This window comes from Gymnoscopelus microlampas, assembly GCF_963454915.1.
Source record: "Gymnoscopelus microlampas genome assembly, chromosome: 5".
In the NCBI taxonomy this organism is placed as follows: Eukaryota; Metazoa; Chordata; class Actinopteri; order Myctophiformes; family Myctophidae; genus Gymnoscopelus; species Gymnoscopelus microlampas.
The window spans coordinates 53,374,667-53,396,815 of NC_139942.1; the positions used below are offsets into that span (position 1 = coordinate 53,374,667).

The 22,149-nt window shown below is 41.4% G+C and overlaps 1 protein-coding gene across 1 annotated transcript; it reads right to left on the reverse strand.

Moving 5' to 3' along the window:
• Nucleotides 1-301: 301 nt before the first annotated feature.
• On the reverse strand, nucleotides 302-16,641 carry LOC311045199 (neurotrypsin-like; the record flags this gene model as incomplete). The annotated part of the gene is made up of 10 exons (XM_084056999.1): nucleotides 302-1,602; nucleotides 2,031-2,170; nucleotides 4,139-4,270; nucleotides 5,220-5,386; nucleotides 8,169-8,391; nucleotides 9,922-9,948; nucleotides 10,848-11,105; nucleotides 13,555-13,776; nucleotides 14,624-14,683; nucleotides 16,302-16,641. 10 exons carry the CDS (start codon nucleotides 16,639-16,641, stop codon nucleotides 1,393-1,395), a joined length of 1,779 nt encoding a protein of 592 aa, XP_083913125.1. The 3' UTR covers nucleotides 302-1,392.
• Nucleotides 16,642-22,149: the final 5,508 nt, after the last annotated feature.

Consider the following 22,149-nt stretch of genomic DNA (forward strand, 5'->3'; position numbering starts at 1 on the left):
TAAAATCTAAAAATCAAAAGTAAAGTAGTGGTCAGCAGACCAATCTCTTTCTTTCTTTCTTTCTTCCAGATAGCCTACTAAAGGCGTATGGTGACACTCTCCAACCTGTGGTAAAGCTATAGATGTAGAGGATTTAATGAATTAGAAGTTTTCTCTCTTAATTTGGCTTAATTAATTTATGTTTGGCAACATACAGCTGAGATGTCTTTATCAGAGATTCTCAGAGCTATCAGAATACAGTCTGTTTTATCACGTCTACTAAACAGAAACCAGCCAATCAGAATCATTGAATGGGACTAGCCGTTTTAGAATCAACTTTTATTCATAGTTACTCAAAACAGAATTCACAAAATGTTTCATTGAGCTTTAAGGAAGTATTGCCAATATTCAATCAAGTCAATTTTATAGATTTTCTTTCGAATGGCACTTAACAGCAGGTCAAGACTGATACACCATTCACCCAACAATTCCCCCACGAGCAAGCAGCATAAACTCTCCTTGCGTTAATATCAACGACGTCTATCTCTTGTAACATTGTATTATGCATTATTATCAACTTTAATATCTCTAGTAACATTGTATTATGTATTATTATCAACTTAATATCTCTAGTAACATTGTATTATGTATTATTATCAACTTAATATCTCTAGTAACATTGGCAGCATTTTCAGTTACTTTCTAATTACATACAGGTATTTATAGACTTATAGTACTTATAGTGTACTTGTAATGACATACTAGTGTCATATCCAGAGGGTGTACTTGTACATGTGACATACTAGTGTCATATCCAGAGGGTGTACTTGTACATGTGACATACTAGTGTCATAAGGGTGTACTTGTACATGTGACATACTAATGTCATAAGGGTGTACTTGTACATGTGACATACTAGTGTCATAAGGGTGTACTTGTACATGTGACATACTAGTGTCATAAGGGTGTACTTGTACATGTGACATACTAGTGGCATAAGGGTGTACTTGTACATGTGACATACTAGTGGCATAAGGGTGTACTTGTATATGTGACATACTAGTGTCATAAGGGTGTACTTGTATATGTGACATACTAGTGGCATAAGGGTGTACTTGTACATGTGACATACTAGTGTCATAAGGGTGTACTTGTATATGTGACATAATAGTACTGCAGTGGAAGGCCTTGTGTCACACACAATTTAACAGCACAGCCTCAATAGCAAAATGACCAGGGTCCAGGGTTTCTCATGAGGTGGATCATGGCCCAAAAGTGGGTCATGAAACATTTGGATGTGGTCATGGACTAACATCGTTTATCTGTGTAATTTCTGCATGAAGGTGAACTTTAACCTGTCTTACAACATGCTTGCTTATCACTTATCACAGATTGGAGGTATGGTCCTCATCATTAGTCATCATCATAAGAGTAATCATAATCCTCATCGTCATCATCATTAGACATTTTTCGCTTAATCCAGTCCACATATCTGTAGACATTGGTGTAGACACCAGGTGTGTTGCTCAGCCTCAATGCATTACATCGAGGCCCCCAGCTCACCAAACCAACGATGTAGTGAATCCCATCCTGTTCACACATCAGAGGACCACCTGAATCACCCTGTAAAGACAAACAACCAGTTTAATACAGAGTTATTATAAAGACGTTAATACAACCAGTATAGATAGAATACTGTATTGGCAGTTTATTGATGTAACTACAAAGGACATTATTAAAGCCTAGATGCCAACACTCACTGAATGGCTTCCTCTTGGCCTATAACCTGCACACACTGTGATACCCAACATGGATTGATATCTAAAAATCATTCATCAATCAATTATCGCCCTGTATCCGTTCTGTGTTCAGTTTACAAAATAATACAACAAATTTGATCTGAAGTGTCAGCGAAGTCCAAAAAATCAGCACTTGGTTACAAGCTGTCTTTCCATCTTAGTAAAACCCATCTTTTGATATTACTCCTACAGATTTTATCCAAACATCACGCAAATCGGTACACAGTATCTCGCACACACTCACTCACTCACTTTGCAGGCGTCAGCTCCTCCCCCTGTGTGTCCTGCACAGATCATGGTATCATCCAGTCGACCTTGATAGGCGATGCAGCGTTCATTAGAGATCAAGGGAGCCTCGCCTTCCAACAGCCTGTTTGAACGTTTGTTATTCCCTGAGTTTCAAGAACACAAGAGACAAAGAGAGAAAACCTGACACATGCTGCAAAATGTTACTTACAAAATACATGTACATTTATGTTTCCATTGGTAAAGGAATAGATTGATTACAGAATAGAGGGCATCTCTCTCTCTCTCTCTCTCTCTCTCTCTCTCTCTCTCTCTCTCTCTCTCTCTCTCTCTCTCTCTCTCTCTCTCTCTCTCTCTCTCTCTCTCTCTCTCTCCCCTACCTCCCCCTTTGGCCTCCAGAAAGGTGAGTTTTTAAGGCTGTTTTAAATGAGCCCTGTGAACTGCATTTTTTGAGGGATGGGTTATACTATTCCAATCCTGGGTGGCCGTGCTGTAGAAGGAGAATTTGCCCATGTTTGTTTTATGCGTGGGTGGTACCAAATTGTTGTTAACGCTCCCTTTAGTACTGTGACTGTGGGTGTCGCTAACTTTTTGGAGGTATTTACTCGGATATGCGGGAATAGGGGGCATATCGGGCAAAGACCAGTCCCATTTTTAGTTGTTTAACCATGTCTTCCCCCCCTGAGCCAGCCTAGGCTGGCAAAATGAGTGGGGGAAAGGTGGGTCATGGGCCCCAGTCCGAGGAATAGCCGAATCAGTTTGTTTTGGGAGGTTTGAGGTTTAGTCTTAAGTGACACTGAGGTGTTGGAGTACCAAGAGGTGCAAGCATAGTCAAAAAGTGGCTGAATCAGGGCCCCTGAGAGGGTCCTGAGGGTTGACAAAAGAGGAAACTCTGCCCATAAATTTGGTTCTCTGGTTTACTCTTTTGACCACCTTTGTCGCCATGCTTTCACCTGTCAGGTATTTGTCAAGAATACATCCCAAATAGGTAATCTCTTCTTTGCTAGAGATAATTGTGTCATCGACTTTGACTTTGAAATCATTTACATCCATCTGTATGTTTGGTCCCAAAGACAATAGATTCAGTTTTCCCAAGGTGTAGTGACAGTTTGTTATCGGTAAGCCGAGTACGGATTTTGCAGAGTTAGTTCGGAGCTGAGCGCTTCCTCAACTTACAACTTGTCCTCTCCAGAGATCAGGAGTGCCGAGTCATCAGCGAACAGGAACAATGTGCAGTTACAGGCAGCGTTCATGTCGTTAATGTATAGAAGGAACAGTAATGGCCCTAGAATGCTGCCCTGAGGAATCCCACAGCTCACCGGGAGGGATGAGGACATGGTTCCGTTGATGTCAACCACTTGCTCTCTACCTCCAAGTAAGATCTCATCCAGTTTAGTGATGTGCTATCAAAACCAATCGGCCTCAGTTTATCAAGTAAAATTGAATGGTTTACAGTGTCGAACATACTTAGGGCACTATCTCCGTTCTTCAACTGTTTTTATTTTCTTTAATAAATCAATGCTATTGAACACCCTTTACGTCTGTGTATACTGTGGTTTTACAAAAAAATTGTGAACCAATGAAAAGTCATAAAAAAGCGTTTCTGACTAAACCTCCTAACTCCATTGGATCCTCAAACTGTCGGGTAACCCACTTAACTCCAACTCAGGTTTTTTTTTCAGTCTGACTTCGTCATTCTAATCAATGTCCCCAGAAATGTTATCGTTTTATCCCTTTAGCCTTAATGTCTGACTGTACCTCATGCTTTTTATATTTCTGACTAATAAAGTAATCAATCAATCAATCAATCAATCAATCAATCAATCAAAGATGTACAAAACAACTAGCTCCATATTAAAGAGGTGGTACCATGGTTTTACACTTTTTCTGTTTTTTGGGCGGTGTAGCCGCCCCTATAACTGGGGTTGGGACATTGACATTTGCTGCACTGTGATTGGCCACCCATTGTACACCCCCATTGTACACCCCTTTCACCCACAATGGGTTGAGGCAGTGGTAATGTGTAGATAGATACATTCCAGTGATTCAGATCAGTGGTAATGTATAGATAGATACATTCCAGTGATTCAGATCAGTGGTAGATAGATACATACCAGTGAGGCCCCATCCAGAGACCACACACTCCTTGCCATCAGGGAAGAGCTGGTTTGGCAGACAGGCAGTTTTAACATAGCGGGTTTCCAGGGCACAGTGAGGACTTTTGGTGACATTCAGCTGAAGTAAAGCTGACACACAGAATGGTTCATTAGCATATCTGACTACAATGTACAATTTAGGCATTTAGCAGACACTCTTAATCCAGAGTACAGTAAGCAAGGTAAACACAAGGTAATACATCAAATTTACAAAGTATAGGATGACAGGCCAACATATATGACTAACATGTAATTTATGAATATATATGAATATATTTAGTTAATAATGATCTTTTTTCTTTGTTTTGCAGCCCCACCAATGAGAGCACAGGGTAATGTTGGTCGGTTCAAACCACTCTTAGACTATTTTAGACACGGCCCATACTCTTTTCCACCCACCAAACGTTTCTCTGTTAACGTATCTCTGTATGTATGTACAGTATGTGCGTTCACGTATCTCTGTATGTACAGTATGTGCGTTCACGTATCTCTGTATGTATGTATGTATGTGCATTCACGTATCTCTGTACGTACGTACAAAGACTATGCGATCCATAGTTTGAGAGCTGCTGCTCAATTACACCGGGTGTGTGTCAAACTCCAGTTGTTCTATTTAAACAACACGTTACCTGAGTGTAAAGCACTCAAAGGACATTTTTATTGTGTCTTGTTTTTACTCTTAGTATGTTTAGTAATTAGTATATAGTTGTTGAGTGTACAGCACTTTGATTCAAAGCTGTTGTTTTAAATGTGCTCTATAAATAAAGTGGATTGGATTGGATTATAGCCATTGTTCTATAGTACCTCCAAGAGAGACATTTATTAATGTAATTTAAAAAGGAGACTAAAACAATCACCTCAAATCTGCTCAACCATTTGCCTGGCCTGAACCACATTCTACAATTGTTTACCTCACTGCCTGAGCCAACGTTGAACAACGTTGTTTATTTTACCCATAGTTACCAATACATTCAGAATGCTAATTGGCTTGACAGTTAATCATGTTAATCATGTGTAGTATGTCAGTTCATGGCCTCACCAATGTCATTATGAGAAGCGACAAATTGACCATCGGGACTTGATGTCCTGTAATCCCCATGAACGATGGCTCTCACCACAGGGATGACCTGTTCAGAGTCTTTCTTTCTCTTAATGTACACTCCCCCCAAGACCACCTGCATGTCCATGGACCACCTGGTGGAATTACTGAACAAACATGTTAAATAAAAGTCAATCTTCTTTTAAATCAAATAGATATATACTGTAAGTAGTAGAGGTCACATTAGGTCGATAATTGCCTGTTTTGGTAATTTTTTTCTTTTAGCCTTTTCTGCCGTAACAGCTGGGGGATCGTTAAAACAATAGGACAATGGCATCGTCCGATGTAACCATTGGAGACACGACCGTGGGACTCACAGCACTGTGTGAGAAAAACAAACCCCTGGATTTGGTCATGGGACACAGGACGTGGGGAGAACCGTCTGTGTTTTTCAGTGGTTTCCCAGGGAAGGAGATTCCGGTAGAAGCGAATGGATGCGCCGTGGGGACACTGTCTGGATTGGTGCGTGATGCGTGGGAGCACACCTCCAGTACACAAGAGAAGAGCTTCTCTCTTTCAAGGGACAACATTCTGTTCCACCCAAGGATGTTATTCTTGAACTGAGGGTTGAAAGGAATGCGATAGAAGTTAAATCACGTGAGGGAGAAGCGGGAAAAGAGGAAAAATAATCTTTTCGTGACCAAACGTAATGTTTGGTCACGAAAAGATTATTTTTCCTCTTGTCGTAAATGTACGATCAGTTGGGGTCTGGACCAGAGCTGATGATTTGGGGACTATGACTATGAATGCAAAGTGAGTGCAAACATTACAGCCTCATTTGCCTAATGGAATCGTGGTTGGATATTGCCATATATGTACGTAGAATCTAGATGCCAGTCTCAGCTGACGGCTTCTCATTGATTGGGGCAGACAGACAGACAGATAGATAGAGAAGAGTAATAGGCTGAAGAAGAGAGGGGGGGGGGGGGGGCATAGCAGTCTACATTAACAAAGACTGGTCTTAAGGATATGGAGTAATACATGGATATGGGCTACAGTGAAGAAGGTGATTTGTAACTCAGAAATAGAGCTATTACGTGTCATCCTGTGGGTTCTTGTGCGTTGTCCTGGTGACAGTTTATTGCCCACCCAGCGGTAGTGTCACACACCCTGTGTGTGCCTTCAACACCATCCAGCCACACCTGCTTGTGGAGAAGCTTGCACTGATGGACTACAACATGCTGGCATGGATCACAGACTACTGCAGGGCTGTTGTGCTAGTGAGCAAAATGGGTACAAGGATCTGCTCTGGCCTCCAGGGAGTGTGTGTGTGTGCACAGTGTCACGTCGATCGTCAATTAGCTGTCCACAGACGGATGGACGGACACATGGACACACGGACAGGGGCAAAAACATAGTCTCGGGCACCCTTTAGGCCTGGTTTGCGACTATAATATGTCCACAATGCATTATAGGCTTCATAGAAGGTGGTACCGTGAAGTTAATTGCATTGCATCTTAGTAAGCCTGTAGGAGCCTTTACAACTGTTCAAAATGCGGAAGCCAGAGTTTTAACTAAAACTAAGATGAGAGAACATATTACTCCAGTTCTAGCTTCACTACTCTGGCTCCTGGTTGTTTTTAGGATCGATTTTAAAATTATTTTACTAGTTTATAAAGCTCTAAATGGTCTGGCACCTTCCTACCTCTATGAGTGCCTGCCTAAATATGTTCCAAACCGCCCCTCAGGTCTTCAAGTGCTGACCTGCTCGAGGTGCCTACAATGACATGAACACGATGAAAACACGGTGAAGCAGCATTCTGCTTCTACGGACCGACATCGTGGAATAAACTCCCATTACACCTAAGACAGGCAGCCTCTGTGGATAGCTTTAAAGCACAGCTCAAGACTCTTCACTCTTGCTTTTAGCTGATTTTTTTGTTGATTTTTAAATCTCTGTGTTATTATCCATGTCCACACTGTATTGCCTGATTCACTGCCCTTTTCTATTATTGTAATATTGTTTTATTTTTTGCTTTTCTTTTTTGCTTTATTGTTAAATGAGTTAACAATAAACTAGACCATATACCCGGTGAAGTACGCAGGTGAAAGTAGTTGCAAACGTGGGGTTATTGCGCGTCCTGTCGCGTCCCGGCAGGCGGCAACAACACTAACGGAGTGGGTGTGTGGATTCGACACATGCGCAGCTTGATCTCCCGTTGTTTTTTAAAGCGCTACTAAACAGCTGAGACGCAGTTGCGTTCAGATCGTAATGGTCAATGGCTGTGTGCAAATGAGAACCGGGCACACAGTTTTGCTCTCACGTCGACTAAGAGGATTGTAAATGTATTCTTGCTCTGTTAAGCACTTTGAGCTGCATTTCATGTCATGAAAGGTGCAATACAAAAATAAAGTTTATTATTATTATTATTATTATTATTATTATTATTATTATTATTATTATTATTATTATTATTATTATTATGTGCCATGTCCAATGTCCTTGTGCTTTGTCACCCTCTACTGGAGGAGAGGAGAGGATAAGAACTTGGCCAACAGAGGACCAGGTGTAGTTGATTAAATGCTCACAGCTTTTTACGCCTGTTTCTTGTTGTTGCTGCTTCTATTTTGAGTTGCATTAAAGTCTCTTTATGTTATGTTTTCAAGCAAGGAACTAATGGATATGGAATAAACCTTTTACTTTTGGACATTCCTCATTTATTTTGTATCATTGTTTGCAGCTCAGTGTAAAAGAGGTATTCTCAATCAACCACCACAAGGACAAAAGGTCACTACAGATTGTTCCGTCCAGATCCCACTGGTTGATAAAAGCTGAATGACACTCAAAGTCATTATGGCTTCAGGAAATATTTGTCTAAAAATAGTCCAGAGGCAGGATGTTTTCTCTCATTGCATATTACCATAAAATATTAATTTAGTGCAGCTTACACGCAGTGAGCAGCAGTGAGGACCCAGCAGGATGCAATGAGGACGCCTCCACATGCATGTTTGAAGGGTTTAGATGAGCCTTTGGTTCTGCGCTGCAGAGACACCTGCCATGGATGATCCCTAGGAAAAGATCCTCTGCCTCCGATCATCTCAACACCAGAGTGGGTCCACGGGAACGCCTGGAGAGGCTCAGGTTCAGGTCTGCCACACTGGAAGAACATGTCTGGACAAGATGGAGACACAACATGAGAGCTAGAGAGAGCACCTGCCTCGTCAATACTCAACCGATTGTTATAATTCAAAGTTCTCTATAATCTAGTCTAGTCTAGTCTAGTCTATATTCATTCGGTGTATAAATCATGTTTTTATTATTCCTCTATCAAGCGATATCAAGCTAAAAGCAAACGTCGGCCGGTGACGGGTACATTACGCAAGCATGGACAGAAGGCCCTGCTGTGCTGGCTCTTACAAAACCTTACATTGAGGCCTCAAATTAACTAAATGAAGCCCAAAAAAAATGTATTTTGTGGCCACAAAACACTATCTCGTGGCCACAAAATACTATTTTGAGGCCACAAGATAGTATTTTGTGGCCACAAGTTATTTAGTTTTTCTGTAAATGGCCTCTCTGGGGCTCCGTAGCGCACAGTTCAGTTTAAAAATACGTCACATTCAGTATTCAAACTCCTCCTCCTATCTGCCTCCAATGTTGCATGGATGCTATCTACTGGAGGCACTTGGTATTGCCCCCATACAATCCACAAATTGGTGTGAAAACGGCAAGAAACAACAATCTCAACATTAAAATTATTAGGATCTCATTCCACAAAAACATTTTTAGAAAAACACTCTTATCTCAGTTTCCTTTATTTGCATTGAAAACCACCCATTTTCAACGAGCCATAGCCCCAAAATGCCCGATCGCGGGTGGAATGTTATTGTTCCAGCGTACACACAGATGCCTCCGCCTCCTGACATGGACTTTTTTTTTGTACACAATGTGGCTTCCACAGCGTTTCAAAGATCGCCGGATTAAGGTAATTACGCTGGCAAGGGGATAACAAACGATGTTTAATACCTTGGCAGGAGATGTGTTAACAGCTACATTTGTGTTTATAATGTCTAAGTTGACATACAGATGTTGATATATGAGTTACAAATGTTGATATATGACTTACGAATGTTGATATATGACTTACAAATCTGGCAATAAGAGTTAAGAGATAAGTACAAATCAGATTTACACGTACAAATATATTTGAGACTTTGTTACGAATTGCCTCTACGAGTACAAATCTGTTTTACAAATACAAATAATTATGGGTCTGTCCTGATTCCACAGAAACCCAACAGTTATGTCACTGTCAGGGAGCAAATCTGAGGCCTGTTTTTTGTACGTATTTTCAGAAATACCCAGACCAAAAATGTAAATTATTTTCATAGAAAATAAATTAACCCCAAAAAGGACCAAAAACTAAGAAAAAGTCAAATGTCATGTCATAGGTCCACAGATAGATAGACTCAGACAGACAGACAGACAGACAGACAGACAGACAGACAGACAGACAGACAGACAGACAGACAGACAGACAGACAGACAGACAATACAGTTACTGGTTCCTTCCACCAACCTGACTGTACAGAGACAATAGAATGCATAGTTTAAAAAAAAAAGCTAATATTGCTTTTGATTAGAAGAAAACAAAACTTTTAGCTTACAATGATGTGTTGTTGTTTGTTCATGTTTGTTTACCTGTTATTGGTTGGAGTAGTGGTTGAGCTGAAGAGAAACATGATCAGAGTTTGAATGTGACAGTACATGGAACCTGTCTACCAGTATATCAGTGTGTGTGTGTGTGTGTGTGTGTGTGTGTATATATGTATATATATATATATATATATATATATATATATATATATATATATATATATATAGTGTGTGTGTGTGTGTGTGTGTGTGTGTGTGTGTGTGTGTGTGTGTGTGTGTGTGTGTGTGTGTGTGTGTGTGTGTGTGTGTGTGTGTATATATATATATATATATATATATATATATATATATATAAATACTGGAGAGTCTATGGAGGAATAACTGCAGTTCTTCCTGAATGTTTATAAGGAATATGCGACAGTATTGCTCACTAGGAATGAACAATGACAATTAATGATTTGAATAATGTGGTGTCTAACATTATACCAGCTTTGGTCAAAATAATAAAATACTGTACACTACTTATGAATAACATAAATTCTCTCAAAGCACTTATTTATCATGTTTCCGTCTTTCTGTCTCTTTCTACATCTAAGTGCAACACAAACCATGATGTAATGTAATTCATTATTTGTCACTGTATATTTGCACATACGTGACATTTGACCTCCGCATTTTACCCATCCTATAATCATTAGGATGGGTAATCATTAGGATGGTCAGGGAGCAATTATCGGTTAAGAGTCTTGCTCAGGGACATACATTGACACATTGCTGGCCTGGTCAGGACTCGTACCTGGGATAACCAGGTGCTCTGGCTCCCCAGGCGGGCTCACTAACCAGTGTAACCACTCAGCTATGGCCGCCCCTACTATGGACTATACGTGAACTTTTCTCATGCACACACGCACACATACACGGACACACAAGTCATCACTATAATTTGATCTTAAATTAAATTAAATACTCACAGTAAACATCAACAGTGACTCCAGGTGAAATGACTGTAGAAATGTTGTTCCATGCCTGACAGTAGTATGTTCCACTGTCACTGGGTTGGATGTTAGAGATGGTCGCTATCTTCTTCCGTGCCACTATAGTTCTATTTATGAAAATGATGTAACTGGTTGGTGGATTTGATCCACTGCTGTTGCAGGTGAAAGTGACTGAGCTTCCTTTGACAAAATCTCCATCTGAACTTACTGCCAAAAGGACATTCTTGGGACCATCTGTTGGACAAACATTTATGTCACTTTAAAAGCGCTTCATCATTAATGAACCATTGAATTGAATTGAATTGAAATGGATTGAAATGTAATTAAATCGATCAACCATTGAGATGGTTGATCAACTGGCTGTGGATCATCCTCCTGGAGAGGATGATCCACAGCCGCATTGAGACAGTGGTGGACCCACAACTCCCGAGGGAATAGGCTGGTTTACGTGGGGCAGGTCGACAGTGGACCAGGTAGCTCTGCTCACGCAGGACATTGAAGACAGCTTCCAGGCCAATGATAAAGCTGGGGTTGTGCTACTGGACCTGACAGCCGCGTATGACACCGTCTGGAACCGTGGACTCCACCTAAAGCTTCTGAGGACAATTCCAGATCGCCATATGGTGAACTTCATCATGGAGATGCTGTCAAACCGCAGCTTCATCCTACGGACCAGCGATGGTCAGCGAAGCAGGCTCAGAAGGTTGAGAAATGGCATCCCTCAGGGCTCTGTCCTTTCCCCGATGCTGTTTAACATATACATCTACGACCTACCGGAGACATCGGGGAAGTATGGGTATGCAGATGACCTGGCCATTATGCTACGACGACCAACCTGGAAGGTGATGGAAGATGGTCTCAACCAGGACATGGGCATCTTGGTTGCCTACCTCCGCAGGTGGCACCTGCAGCTCAGCACAGGCAAGACGGTGTCGGCGGCATACCACCTCAACAACAGGGAAGCCAAAAGGGTAATGAATGCGTTTGTCGACAACAAGCGCCTAGAGTTCCAACAAGCCCCAAAATACCTCGGGTACGTTTGGATAGAACACTGTCCTTCAATCAACATTTCATTTTCATTTCATTTCTATTTCATTTCATTTCATTATATTTTGTTTCGCATATGGTAGTGTATTACAGTTCACATAATTCATAACTTCAATAATTCATTAAATCACATACACCCATGAGCGAAAAGGAGCAGGAAGAAGAATAAATTCTTATTAATACCTGCCCCCGATCCAATTTTTAAAAATATATACTTGATGATCGATCTTTGAACTACTGTTCTTTGTGGGAAGGGTGTGACAAGCAGCGATATTGTCGCTTTGAAGAGACATTTTCTTACTCACAAAGAACGCTACAACTTGACACTCAAGCGTTTGTAGTTCCTCTGCGGGGGGCTCGTCACCGTCACCGTGCGTAACGTTACCACTTGTCGCTGCTGCTCTCGCATAGCTCCGGTGTGTAGTTGCCAGCCCGGTTATGATCAAATCCTCCATTCGAGTATACTGTTCCAAGTCGTCCACTCTTCTCTACAAGAAGTCGATTTTCTTATCTTTCTCTTTGACCAGATTCTTTAGCCCTTGATTTGGTCCATCAAGTTCTTTAACATTACTTGTTGCTTGGTCACCATCTCAATATCCAAAGACATTAAGCCCAGCGACACCTTGATCTCCTCCAGATCATCTTCTACCTTCCTCATTTTTGACGCCGCCATCCCTCCCTTTGTTCGTCTTTGCTTCTTTGATTCACTGGTAGTCTTCTTCTAGATTTGCTGACAATAAGAGCAAAATCCTGCTCTTATATCAGAAAATTTCAGAGACGCCGCTTGGCTGCAACTGCGTGCGGCCGCCATCTTGTCTCGTTCACCAATCTGGAAGACGTGAGGGCCAAGGTAACATCAAGGGTCTCACTCATTCGACGTCTCGCCAGTACGACCTGGGGAGCTTCCGCCAATACGCTAAGAATTTCCACCCAAGCCATGTTCTTCTCTGAATCATAACACGCTGCCTGAAGCCCACTCCTGTGTCCTACCTGCCAGTCCTTGCAGGAATTGCCCCAGCCGGCCTCCGACGAGAGGCTGCAACCATTAAGCTAGCAAGGAAAGCCCAGATACATGACTGGCACATCTGCACAACACTACTGTGGAAACAGAGCCTCCAAACAGACTAAAGTCCCGCCACCCTTACAACAAGGCGGCACAAGAGATGCTCCGCTCCATCCCGTGTGCATGGATGGCGGCATCCTGGAAGCAGGAGTGGGAGTCTGCTGGGCCCTCCCGTATCCACAGTTACATCTAGGACCCGGGAGGTGGTGTTGAAGGAGAGGACCTACTGCGCCGGCAATGGACCCTACTGAACCGCCTACGCACTGGAGTTGGCTGCTTCAAATCAGCTATGAAGAAGTGGGGCCTGGCAGACAGTGCAGCATGCGAGTGTGGCGAGCCTGAGCAGTCTGCCAAACACATTATTAACACCTTTCCCCTGTATAGACCACCTTCAGAGACAAGGGCGTGGCTACACGATACTGAGTTGGACATTTGAGGATGATACACGCAAGAAGAAGAAGAACCATTGAGATTACTGACATCAACACAAAGTAATCCCTCAAATATGCTGATATTTTGCTGTCTGTAAAAAAAAGATAACATATCTGAAAATCCACACTTTAGTCCACTTACACTGAACATCTAGATCATGTGGTGATGATCTCTGTGATCCATGTTTGTTTGTCACCTGACATAAGTACTGTCCAGAGTCTGCAGGAGACACATTGTCCTTCACCAGCTGAGGACCGGTGGAGATAGATCTGTTGTCTCTGTACCAGGTGTAGATGTCTACTGGTGGGTTGGCATCACTGCTGCAGGTCAGTGTCACTTTGCTGCCCTCAACAACTGGGGAGTCTATGGAGGAATAAAGATGTATACTGTAATCTAAAATAACAGCAGTTTTTCCTGAGTGTTTATAAGGAATAGGCGACAGTATGAACTAGGAATGAACAATAACAATTAATGATTTGAAAAATGTGGTGTCTAACATTACACCAGCTTTGGTCAAAATAATAAAATACTGGACCCTACTCATGAATAACATGAATTCTCAAAAAACGCTTATTTATCATCTTACAACCAGTGTGAAGTGAGTGGTGCCTTTGATGAGTTCATTTCATTAAGCTATATGAACTAGAGGAACAATGTTAAATCCCTGTCCATTCATTTCAAGGCTGCTCAACAGGAACATAGAGGGGGCGGGGCTTAAGCAATTACAGCCTGTCCCTATTGGCCATCTAAGAGCACCTACAAAGTTTGGGAAGTTTAGCATCATAGACATATAAAGGTAGACGCCTCCTCTGGCTCTCAAGCGTATTTATGGTGAGCACGCGCGGGGGGGGGGGGGGGGGGGCAGCTGGAAATTTCCGCGTGCGTCACAGAAGGGGCGTTCAGTAGGCCATTCAGAGGCAGGTGAGGGCGGGACAACTAGATTCTGACAAGTCCTGGAAAAGACGTGCTGTGATTGGCCAGTAGACAACACACTGTGATTGGTCAGTGCCCATGCCCCCCGGAAATATGGCGGCCTCCATACGAAACAGGTCGCTCAAACGAACTGCAGAGGACAATGAGGTATCTAGGTTTCTATATCTATGTTTAGCATGCTGGGAACTGGAGTTATGGCTGTTTAAAGCCCAGCCAATAGAAACACAAGAGGGGCCGGGCTTACGTAATAACAGTAACGATAACAATTTGTATTTACCTGTTGTGTGGAGCTTCACTGTAACAGCTGGTTGGTTGTAGTTGTGGGGGCCTCTCAAGCCTAATAACGGATAGAGACTTTAACTTGAACCACTTTAACAATGCACATGAAATTGAACATTTTATAACATATGTTTTAGACGCATGTTTTACACCTGCACCAGAAGCATTTCTGCCTTCTGTAATGCTATCTATCCATTGCTAATTTATTTTAATCATTGACTTGTGTATATTGGGCATTTTATATTTGATTTGACTGTGCCTTCCTGTTATTTGACCTGTGTTCTGTGTTCCTTTCTTCTCTATTCTCTTCCCCTAACCTTCTCCCAGCCGAGTAAAAGAAAGAAGGAAGTGAAACAGTCTTACGGGCCTACGTGTATATTCTCAGTTCTCACGTGGGCCTACAGGAACTTGGATCAAGTGTTGGTGTAAGTATTCATCTGCATCTGAAGTGGGTATACTGTATGGATGTGGGCAAAGTGGCTGTTTATGGGTGTATGAATGTGTGAGTGGGTTTAGGTAGGCATATGGCTGTACATACATGGGCATAGAGACGGAATAAATGCCAAAGAACCTTTGAGTAGGCTATGACCAAATGCCCTTACAGTGTTTTGAACACCCAGTGACAGCCAGCAATAAAAAAAGACCAGTTTGCATTCCTGCTGCCAATACCATATTCCTCCAATAAAAGTGCATGTACAATCAATACAGTTTATGTACTTACATTCTGTTGTTGTCCTGTTACATGTTTTCCCCACTGAGTAAAATCACTAATGTATTATGACAGTTCCGATGTGCTTACGTTCTGCTGTTGTCCGATTACCATTGTCCCCTCTGAATAATTATATATTTGGAGGGAGGTCTTTAGTAGAAATAGTTGGCTAGCAATAGGTCTACCATTCTTCCTTCATCTTCCACCATGAACCGCAAACTGAAAAGGTCTCTCATAATCACATGAAACCAGCTAGGTAAAGTTTAGAAACAGCAGCGCATAACTTGTGGAAAAGAACTCCAATGAGGCGACTAACAAGTGGCTATGACAAACTGTTAAAAAGTTATGGCAAATGATAGAAACTATGAAATATCAACAAATCAGAATAGGGGGCAGGGTTAAGTAGGACAAGGACTCAAACGAATCAAGTGACGCAACTGACAAGTCTGTGCGACAAACCGTTCAAAAGTTTTGGCAAAACATAGGAACTATCAAATATCGTCCAATGAGAAGAGGGCGGAGCTAAGTAAAAGATATGCATTCATCCTATTATCCCAAGAGGCATATGGCTCTGGTGGAGAGGCAGTGACCACATTTGAACTGAAGCCAAAAAAGACAAATTGACTCTCTGATTCCAGCAGCCAGTAGGAGGTGTCGTGGGCCTATCAACAAAACACCAATGAAGGAACCTGAAGACCCCAGTGGAGCGTTTACCCCTACCCCACTCAATACCAAGTGCTGATTAATCTAAGGGATTGTACTATCTAGTGACTAGATACGACTAGATTCTAGTCCTATGAGCTCAACATTGGGGGTAGCTGCATTGGGAACTCCTTATATGGAGTCATGGTGACATGAGTGTGATGTCAGAGGCCGGCCCATCCTCCCTTTAGTCAATTTGAATATAGGATAGGATGACAACACACATATAAACATCATTATTAATTGCAATAAAATTCATATTTACCTGCTGCACAAACAACACCAGCATCTTCACTGTGTCCACAGTTGTGCTTTCCAATCCCCCCATGTCTGCACTGTGAAAGCTGTGACTCACTGCCTGAACACCTGACATCATCCAACCAGATGTTTCCATCACCCTGTCTGAAGTGGGCTCCCCCTGGTGCTGACAGAGCTGTTCCACAGCCTAACTGTCTACACACAACCTGGGCATCATCCAGATCCCACCAATCATCACACACCGTCCCCCAGCTGTCACCGTAGTACACCTCCACTCTGCCTGAACAGGAGTCTGAACCACCGACCAGCCTCACTGAATAATCACCATAACATGAGAAGAAAAACATTAAAACATGACAATGATCATCCTGAAAGAAAGCTTACCTACATGCAGGACTGTTCTCATAATAAAGATTTGACGTGATCCTTAGACTGTACACCATGTATGCTGAATGAGTCAGATTGAAAAAGGTGCACCGACGGAGGCACGCTGTCTGAAGGTGACTTGAGCCACGAGAGGCACCGCTGAGCCAGCGTTGCAAAGTTACCTTCGGCTGACTCAGTGCCGTCCGAGGCAGAATGATAAAACATACAGTGCAGTCTAACTGTGACAGTGGATGAGTCCACTGACTGACACCACTGATAGTGAATAATGCTGTCAAAATGTGTCAAATTATAGGAGGATTGTTACAGCAGAAACCAACCTGTTGAATATTATTAAATATCTGCATCAGACAGCATATGGCTATTGAAATAAATATGCAATTACAACGTACAAGATGTGCCTGTAATAAATATCAAAATGTCTGTGCACGCCAATGGAAGTAAGGAAGGGGTCCAATTTCTTTGCAATATTGCTGCTGTGCCCATTGATATTTGCACAGCAACGGGGTTGACCGACGCAAACATTCAGAAAAATGGTGAGGGTTAAAGAAGGATAATCCTTCATAAAGTTTATGCTATTTCAAGACTGCTCGGTATACCTTTATCCTCATCTGGTAAAATACAGTACATTACACACTATTTGTACAATACTGGAAAGAAAATAACAAGTGAAAATATAGCTGCAAGCAGCGATAATATGGGGCCAGGAGAGAGAAATGATAATTCCTTTAACAGGTCAGTTCATGAAAGTCCTTGCGGTCTTGTTTCCAATGAGTGCCTGTGAGCAATTAGGGGTTAAGAGTCTTGCTCAGGGACAAATTTCATTTCATCGACACATTTGCTGACCTGGCCTGGAATCGTACCTGGGGCAACCAGAGTCTCTGGCTCCCTAGGCGGGCTCACTAACCACTCAGCTATGGCCACCCCTCAGAGAGAGAGAGAGAGAGAGAGAGAGAGAGAGAGAGAGAGAGAGAGAGAGAGAGAGAGAGAGAGAGAGAGAGAGAGAGAGAGAGAGAGAGAGAGAGAGAGAGAGAGAGAGAGAGAGAGAGAGAGAGAGAGAGAGAGAGAGAGAGAGATACGGAATAGATTGAAGAGACATAGAGAGAGACAAATGGAATAGATTGAAGAGACAGAGAGAGAGACATGGAAACGGAATAGATTGAAGAGAAAGACATGGAAATGGAATAGATTGAAGAGAGAGAGAGAGAGAGCGCCATGGAAACGGAATAGATTGAGTCATGTTTTTTGCATTTCAACTTAAATGAGTCTGCATCAAGTGAGGCTTGAACCGGCAACCTTACGGTCATGAAGCACTCTTAGGTAGCTGCAACACTACCTATAGTGCTATATCTTTGTCCAGGCTGATATTGTCTGTTGAGGATCACAAACTCTTGCCTTCTGTCATGCCCCAAGCCCCTGTTTCACTAACACTAAGATCACTCGTTCACAAACCATTTACCAATGAAGAAATTGTACATCTCCTCAGAACCAAAATTAGTGAAAGTAGCCGATCTACAAGCTCACAAACCATTAAAAGTTGTCAGATTGTACATTGGCTATTTTCACAATGAAGTATGTTATACATTGAAAAAACATACTCTCATTGCTATCTGAAAAGTTGTGAGATTGTAGATCAGCTGTATGTAAAAAACACTCAATTAAGTATTTCATGTTATCTTTAACAATTGCAGATGTATTCATTGATAGTCATGTTGTGTGAAATGCAACTCAGATGAAGTCTGCACCAAGTGAGGCTTGAACTGGTGACCTTCAGGTTGTGGGGCACACATTTAAGCGAGAAGCCACCAACAGACAAGAACCTGTGAAAGGAGATCACAATGATGATACAGTTTCACGCAAATAGCTGAAAAATCCTGGGTTTAAGTGTTTTTCAAACTGCTCAAGATTGCGGACAATCTAAGGGCGGTGCTTACTGGTCAACGTGATAGATGTGTTCCTCATTAGTCAAGGCACATGTGTAAGCAGGTCTAATGGCTGTCGGCCAAACGAGGCATGACTTTTGCCTGTTTAAAGTTTCAATTTTCAAAAAATTGCTATAGCGCCCCCGTTTGACCAATTGGAGTAAGATTGGTTTCAGTGATATTTGGAATGGCCCTTTACATTTCTGCAAAGTTTCAAAGAATGGTAAGTCTGCATGTATGTGTTAGGGGCAGATGAATAATTGTCATAAAACTGCAATATTCATTGGCTCATTAAAGCTTCATTTTTTCACTTATGGAAGATATTTTGCAAACGTTTTTTGGTATAGGTCCAAAGTTCATGTGTAAAAAGTTTCGTGCAGATTACTCAAAAATCCCAGGAGGAGATAGGTTTTAACTGTTTTTCATATAATTCCAAATGGTGGGATATCTAAAGGTCAGAGGTCAAAAGTCAGAGTGTGAAAGTTGTTCAGCATGAGGAGACGCATGTGTGCATCGAAGTTTCATGGCTGTAGGTCAAACACGGCATGAGTTGTACCTGTTCAAAGTTGGCATTTTTCAATTGAGTGCTATAGCGCCACCTTTTGACGAAAGATTGTGAGAATTATTTCTTGATCGTTTTTCATGACCATCTATCATATGGCCGAGTTTCATAAAAAGCGACTGCACGGTTCAGCCAGAACTGCCAAAAGTGGCAGAAGAAGAAATGGAATAATGCGAATAACAATATGGGTCCATGCTGGAAGCCTGGCCCCATAACAAATGGAATGGCTTCACAGTAAACTCCTTAACTCAGAGCAGTGTTAACTTTGATTTAGTTCTGTCATAGGCTTTTGAATAAAATTCCAATTAGTCATATTTTTAATTCACATTTTAGTGAATTAAATTACAGTTGATTTAGTCGACTAAAATGTGACAGGTTTGTTCAAGTGTAATGCATTGTTTTAAATAACTCATGCATTGTTATTTTTAGAATATCTGCTGTCGGGCAGAAACCAGCCTAAATATAAACTTTTCAGGAAATGAAATGAAGACAACTATCTCCAAAGTCAGGTGGTTTGACGGACAGTTTCAGGATCCAATGGATTTAGGCGGTTTAGTCAGAGGCGCTTTTTTAATACTTTTCATTGGTTCATCATTTGTAAAACCCACACACAGACGTTACAGGTGTTCTAGCAGTGGTTCTCAAAGCTACAGTAAATGATAGATACCCAGTAGTTAGGAACCAAATGGACCCTTATGGGTCAGAGTTAAATTAACATTACAATATAAATCGGGGTCCCATAGATAGAGATGCCATTAAATGGGGGCCCGTAGCCTAATGCATGTCAAACTGGGGGTCCTTGAAATTGAAATGGTTGAGAATCACTGCTAGAGCCGTAAAAATCTTTTCAAATGGGGTTCCGCGGGCTAATAAGTGTCAATTTGGGGGTCCTTGACATGAAAACGTTTGAGAACCACTGTTCTATAGCACTGATTTATAAAAATAAATAAAAATAAAGTTGACATATGGTTTTTGCCGACAGCGACAACATATTTGCTGAATGAGGGTATTACTGTTGGTACTTTAAGTATATTTTGATGCCAATACTTATGTACTTTTACTCAAGTAAATTTAGATTACCAGACTTTTACAGTACTTGTAACAGTATTCTGCATTGCAGTATTGAAACGTTTACTTTTACAGTAAAACATTTGAGTACTTTTTCAACCCCTGCTGTTAACTCATTGAGTGCCCAAATTATTATTATCTATTTCTGGATTAAGAGTGTCTGCTAAATGCCTACATTGTGAATTGCACAGGTCAGTGGTGGTTTCTTCAAGTTCAGCGTAAATCGTAGATAAAAAACTTTAGTTTGTGACCTTTGAATGAAATTCAGAATGACTTAGTTCTACTGGATCTCTTCTCCACTAATCTTTTTTTTAATTTGTTGACAAAATTGTCAATATATTTAGTCACAGTTATTAGTCATCGTAGCTTGGTTTAGATATAGTTTATCAATGAAAAGAATTGTCGTAGTTTTAGTGGACAAAATGAACACTGCCTCAGAGTTAAACTAGGTTTTACTGTGTTGATGAGCCCTCAGCACGGCTGTGGTATCATCCTCATCGCTTACAGTAGATGTACAGTATCTATTTACACCATGTTCACTTTATGTTCGTACACACACATTCGTATACACATACAACAGATGTATTCTTCAACACACACATATATATATATACATACATACATACATACATACATACATACATACATACATACATACATATATATATACTGTATATGTTACTGTACATGGTCACAGAGTGACTCTTGTTTTGCAGTGTGTGTGTGTGTGTGTGTGTGTGTGTGTGTGTGTGTGTGTGTGTGTGTGTGTGTGTGTGTGTGTGTGTGTGTGTGTGTGTGTGTGTGTGTGTGTGTGTGTCTAGAGGACTTGTTCTGTGGTGGATGCAGAGATGTCCAGCAGTCTCCAGGCAGCGTTGGGGTTGAGTTCCTCCTGGTCGCGACACAACGCCCACACGTACATCATCCTCAACACCTTCTCCTGGGAGGGCAGGGGTCACACACGGACACACGGACACACACACACGGACACACACACACACACACACACACACACACACACACACACACACACACACACACACACACACACACACACACGAAATTGAGTGCCACGATATAAGCTTGTAGATCTGCATTTTTTGGGGGGAAATCATGAATATTTTTGCAAATCTTTGCATTGTAACTCAAATCTTTGCTTCTGGGGGATTCTACAAAATGTCTTCTAAATCCTGTTGATATGTTGCTATGTATCAGTGGTGCTCAAACCTTTTCATGTCAAGGACCACCCAAAAAGTATTTGGCCGAGGACCCCCATCTCAAAGTATTTAGTTCCAGGGACCCTCCAAGAAGGAAAGATTTGAGTTCGCTTTAAAAAAGAAAGTGGAGTTAAGAGGTATTTGACCATTAATGTGGAGATTTATTTTCCGTCTGACTTCGTAATAGGCTCTATGCACAGCAGCCATATTATCACTTAATTATAATTAATAAAGAAATTAAAAAATTACACAGATGCGTTCCTGGTCTTAATGGCTTAAAGGGATATTTCACTTTCAAATAAAATAAACGTTAAAACAATATTATACAAAATAAATGAAAAAAGTAATGGAAGAATCACGGCCCCTCACGCATTCAAATATCCTTCTAATGCGTGAGGGGGCTGTGAATATTCTATTACATTTTTCATTTTTTAAATGTTTATTTTATTTGAAATATCCCTTTAACCCATTAAGACCTGGGGTCGATTCTACAAATGCCTTATCCTAACAGTGTTCTGAAAAAAACTCTTATCAAAATGATATGTATTTGGCCGCGGACCCTCATCTCACCATATTTTGTTCCAGGGACCCCCCAGAGGTAAAGATTTGTCTTAAAAATGTTCGATTTAAAAAGTATATACATTCAAAGATTTGCACAAATGTTCATGATTTTTTTATATCCAACCAAAGTGCTATATATATATA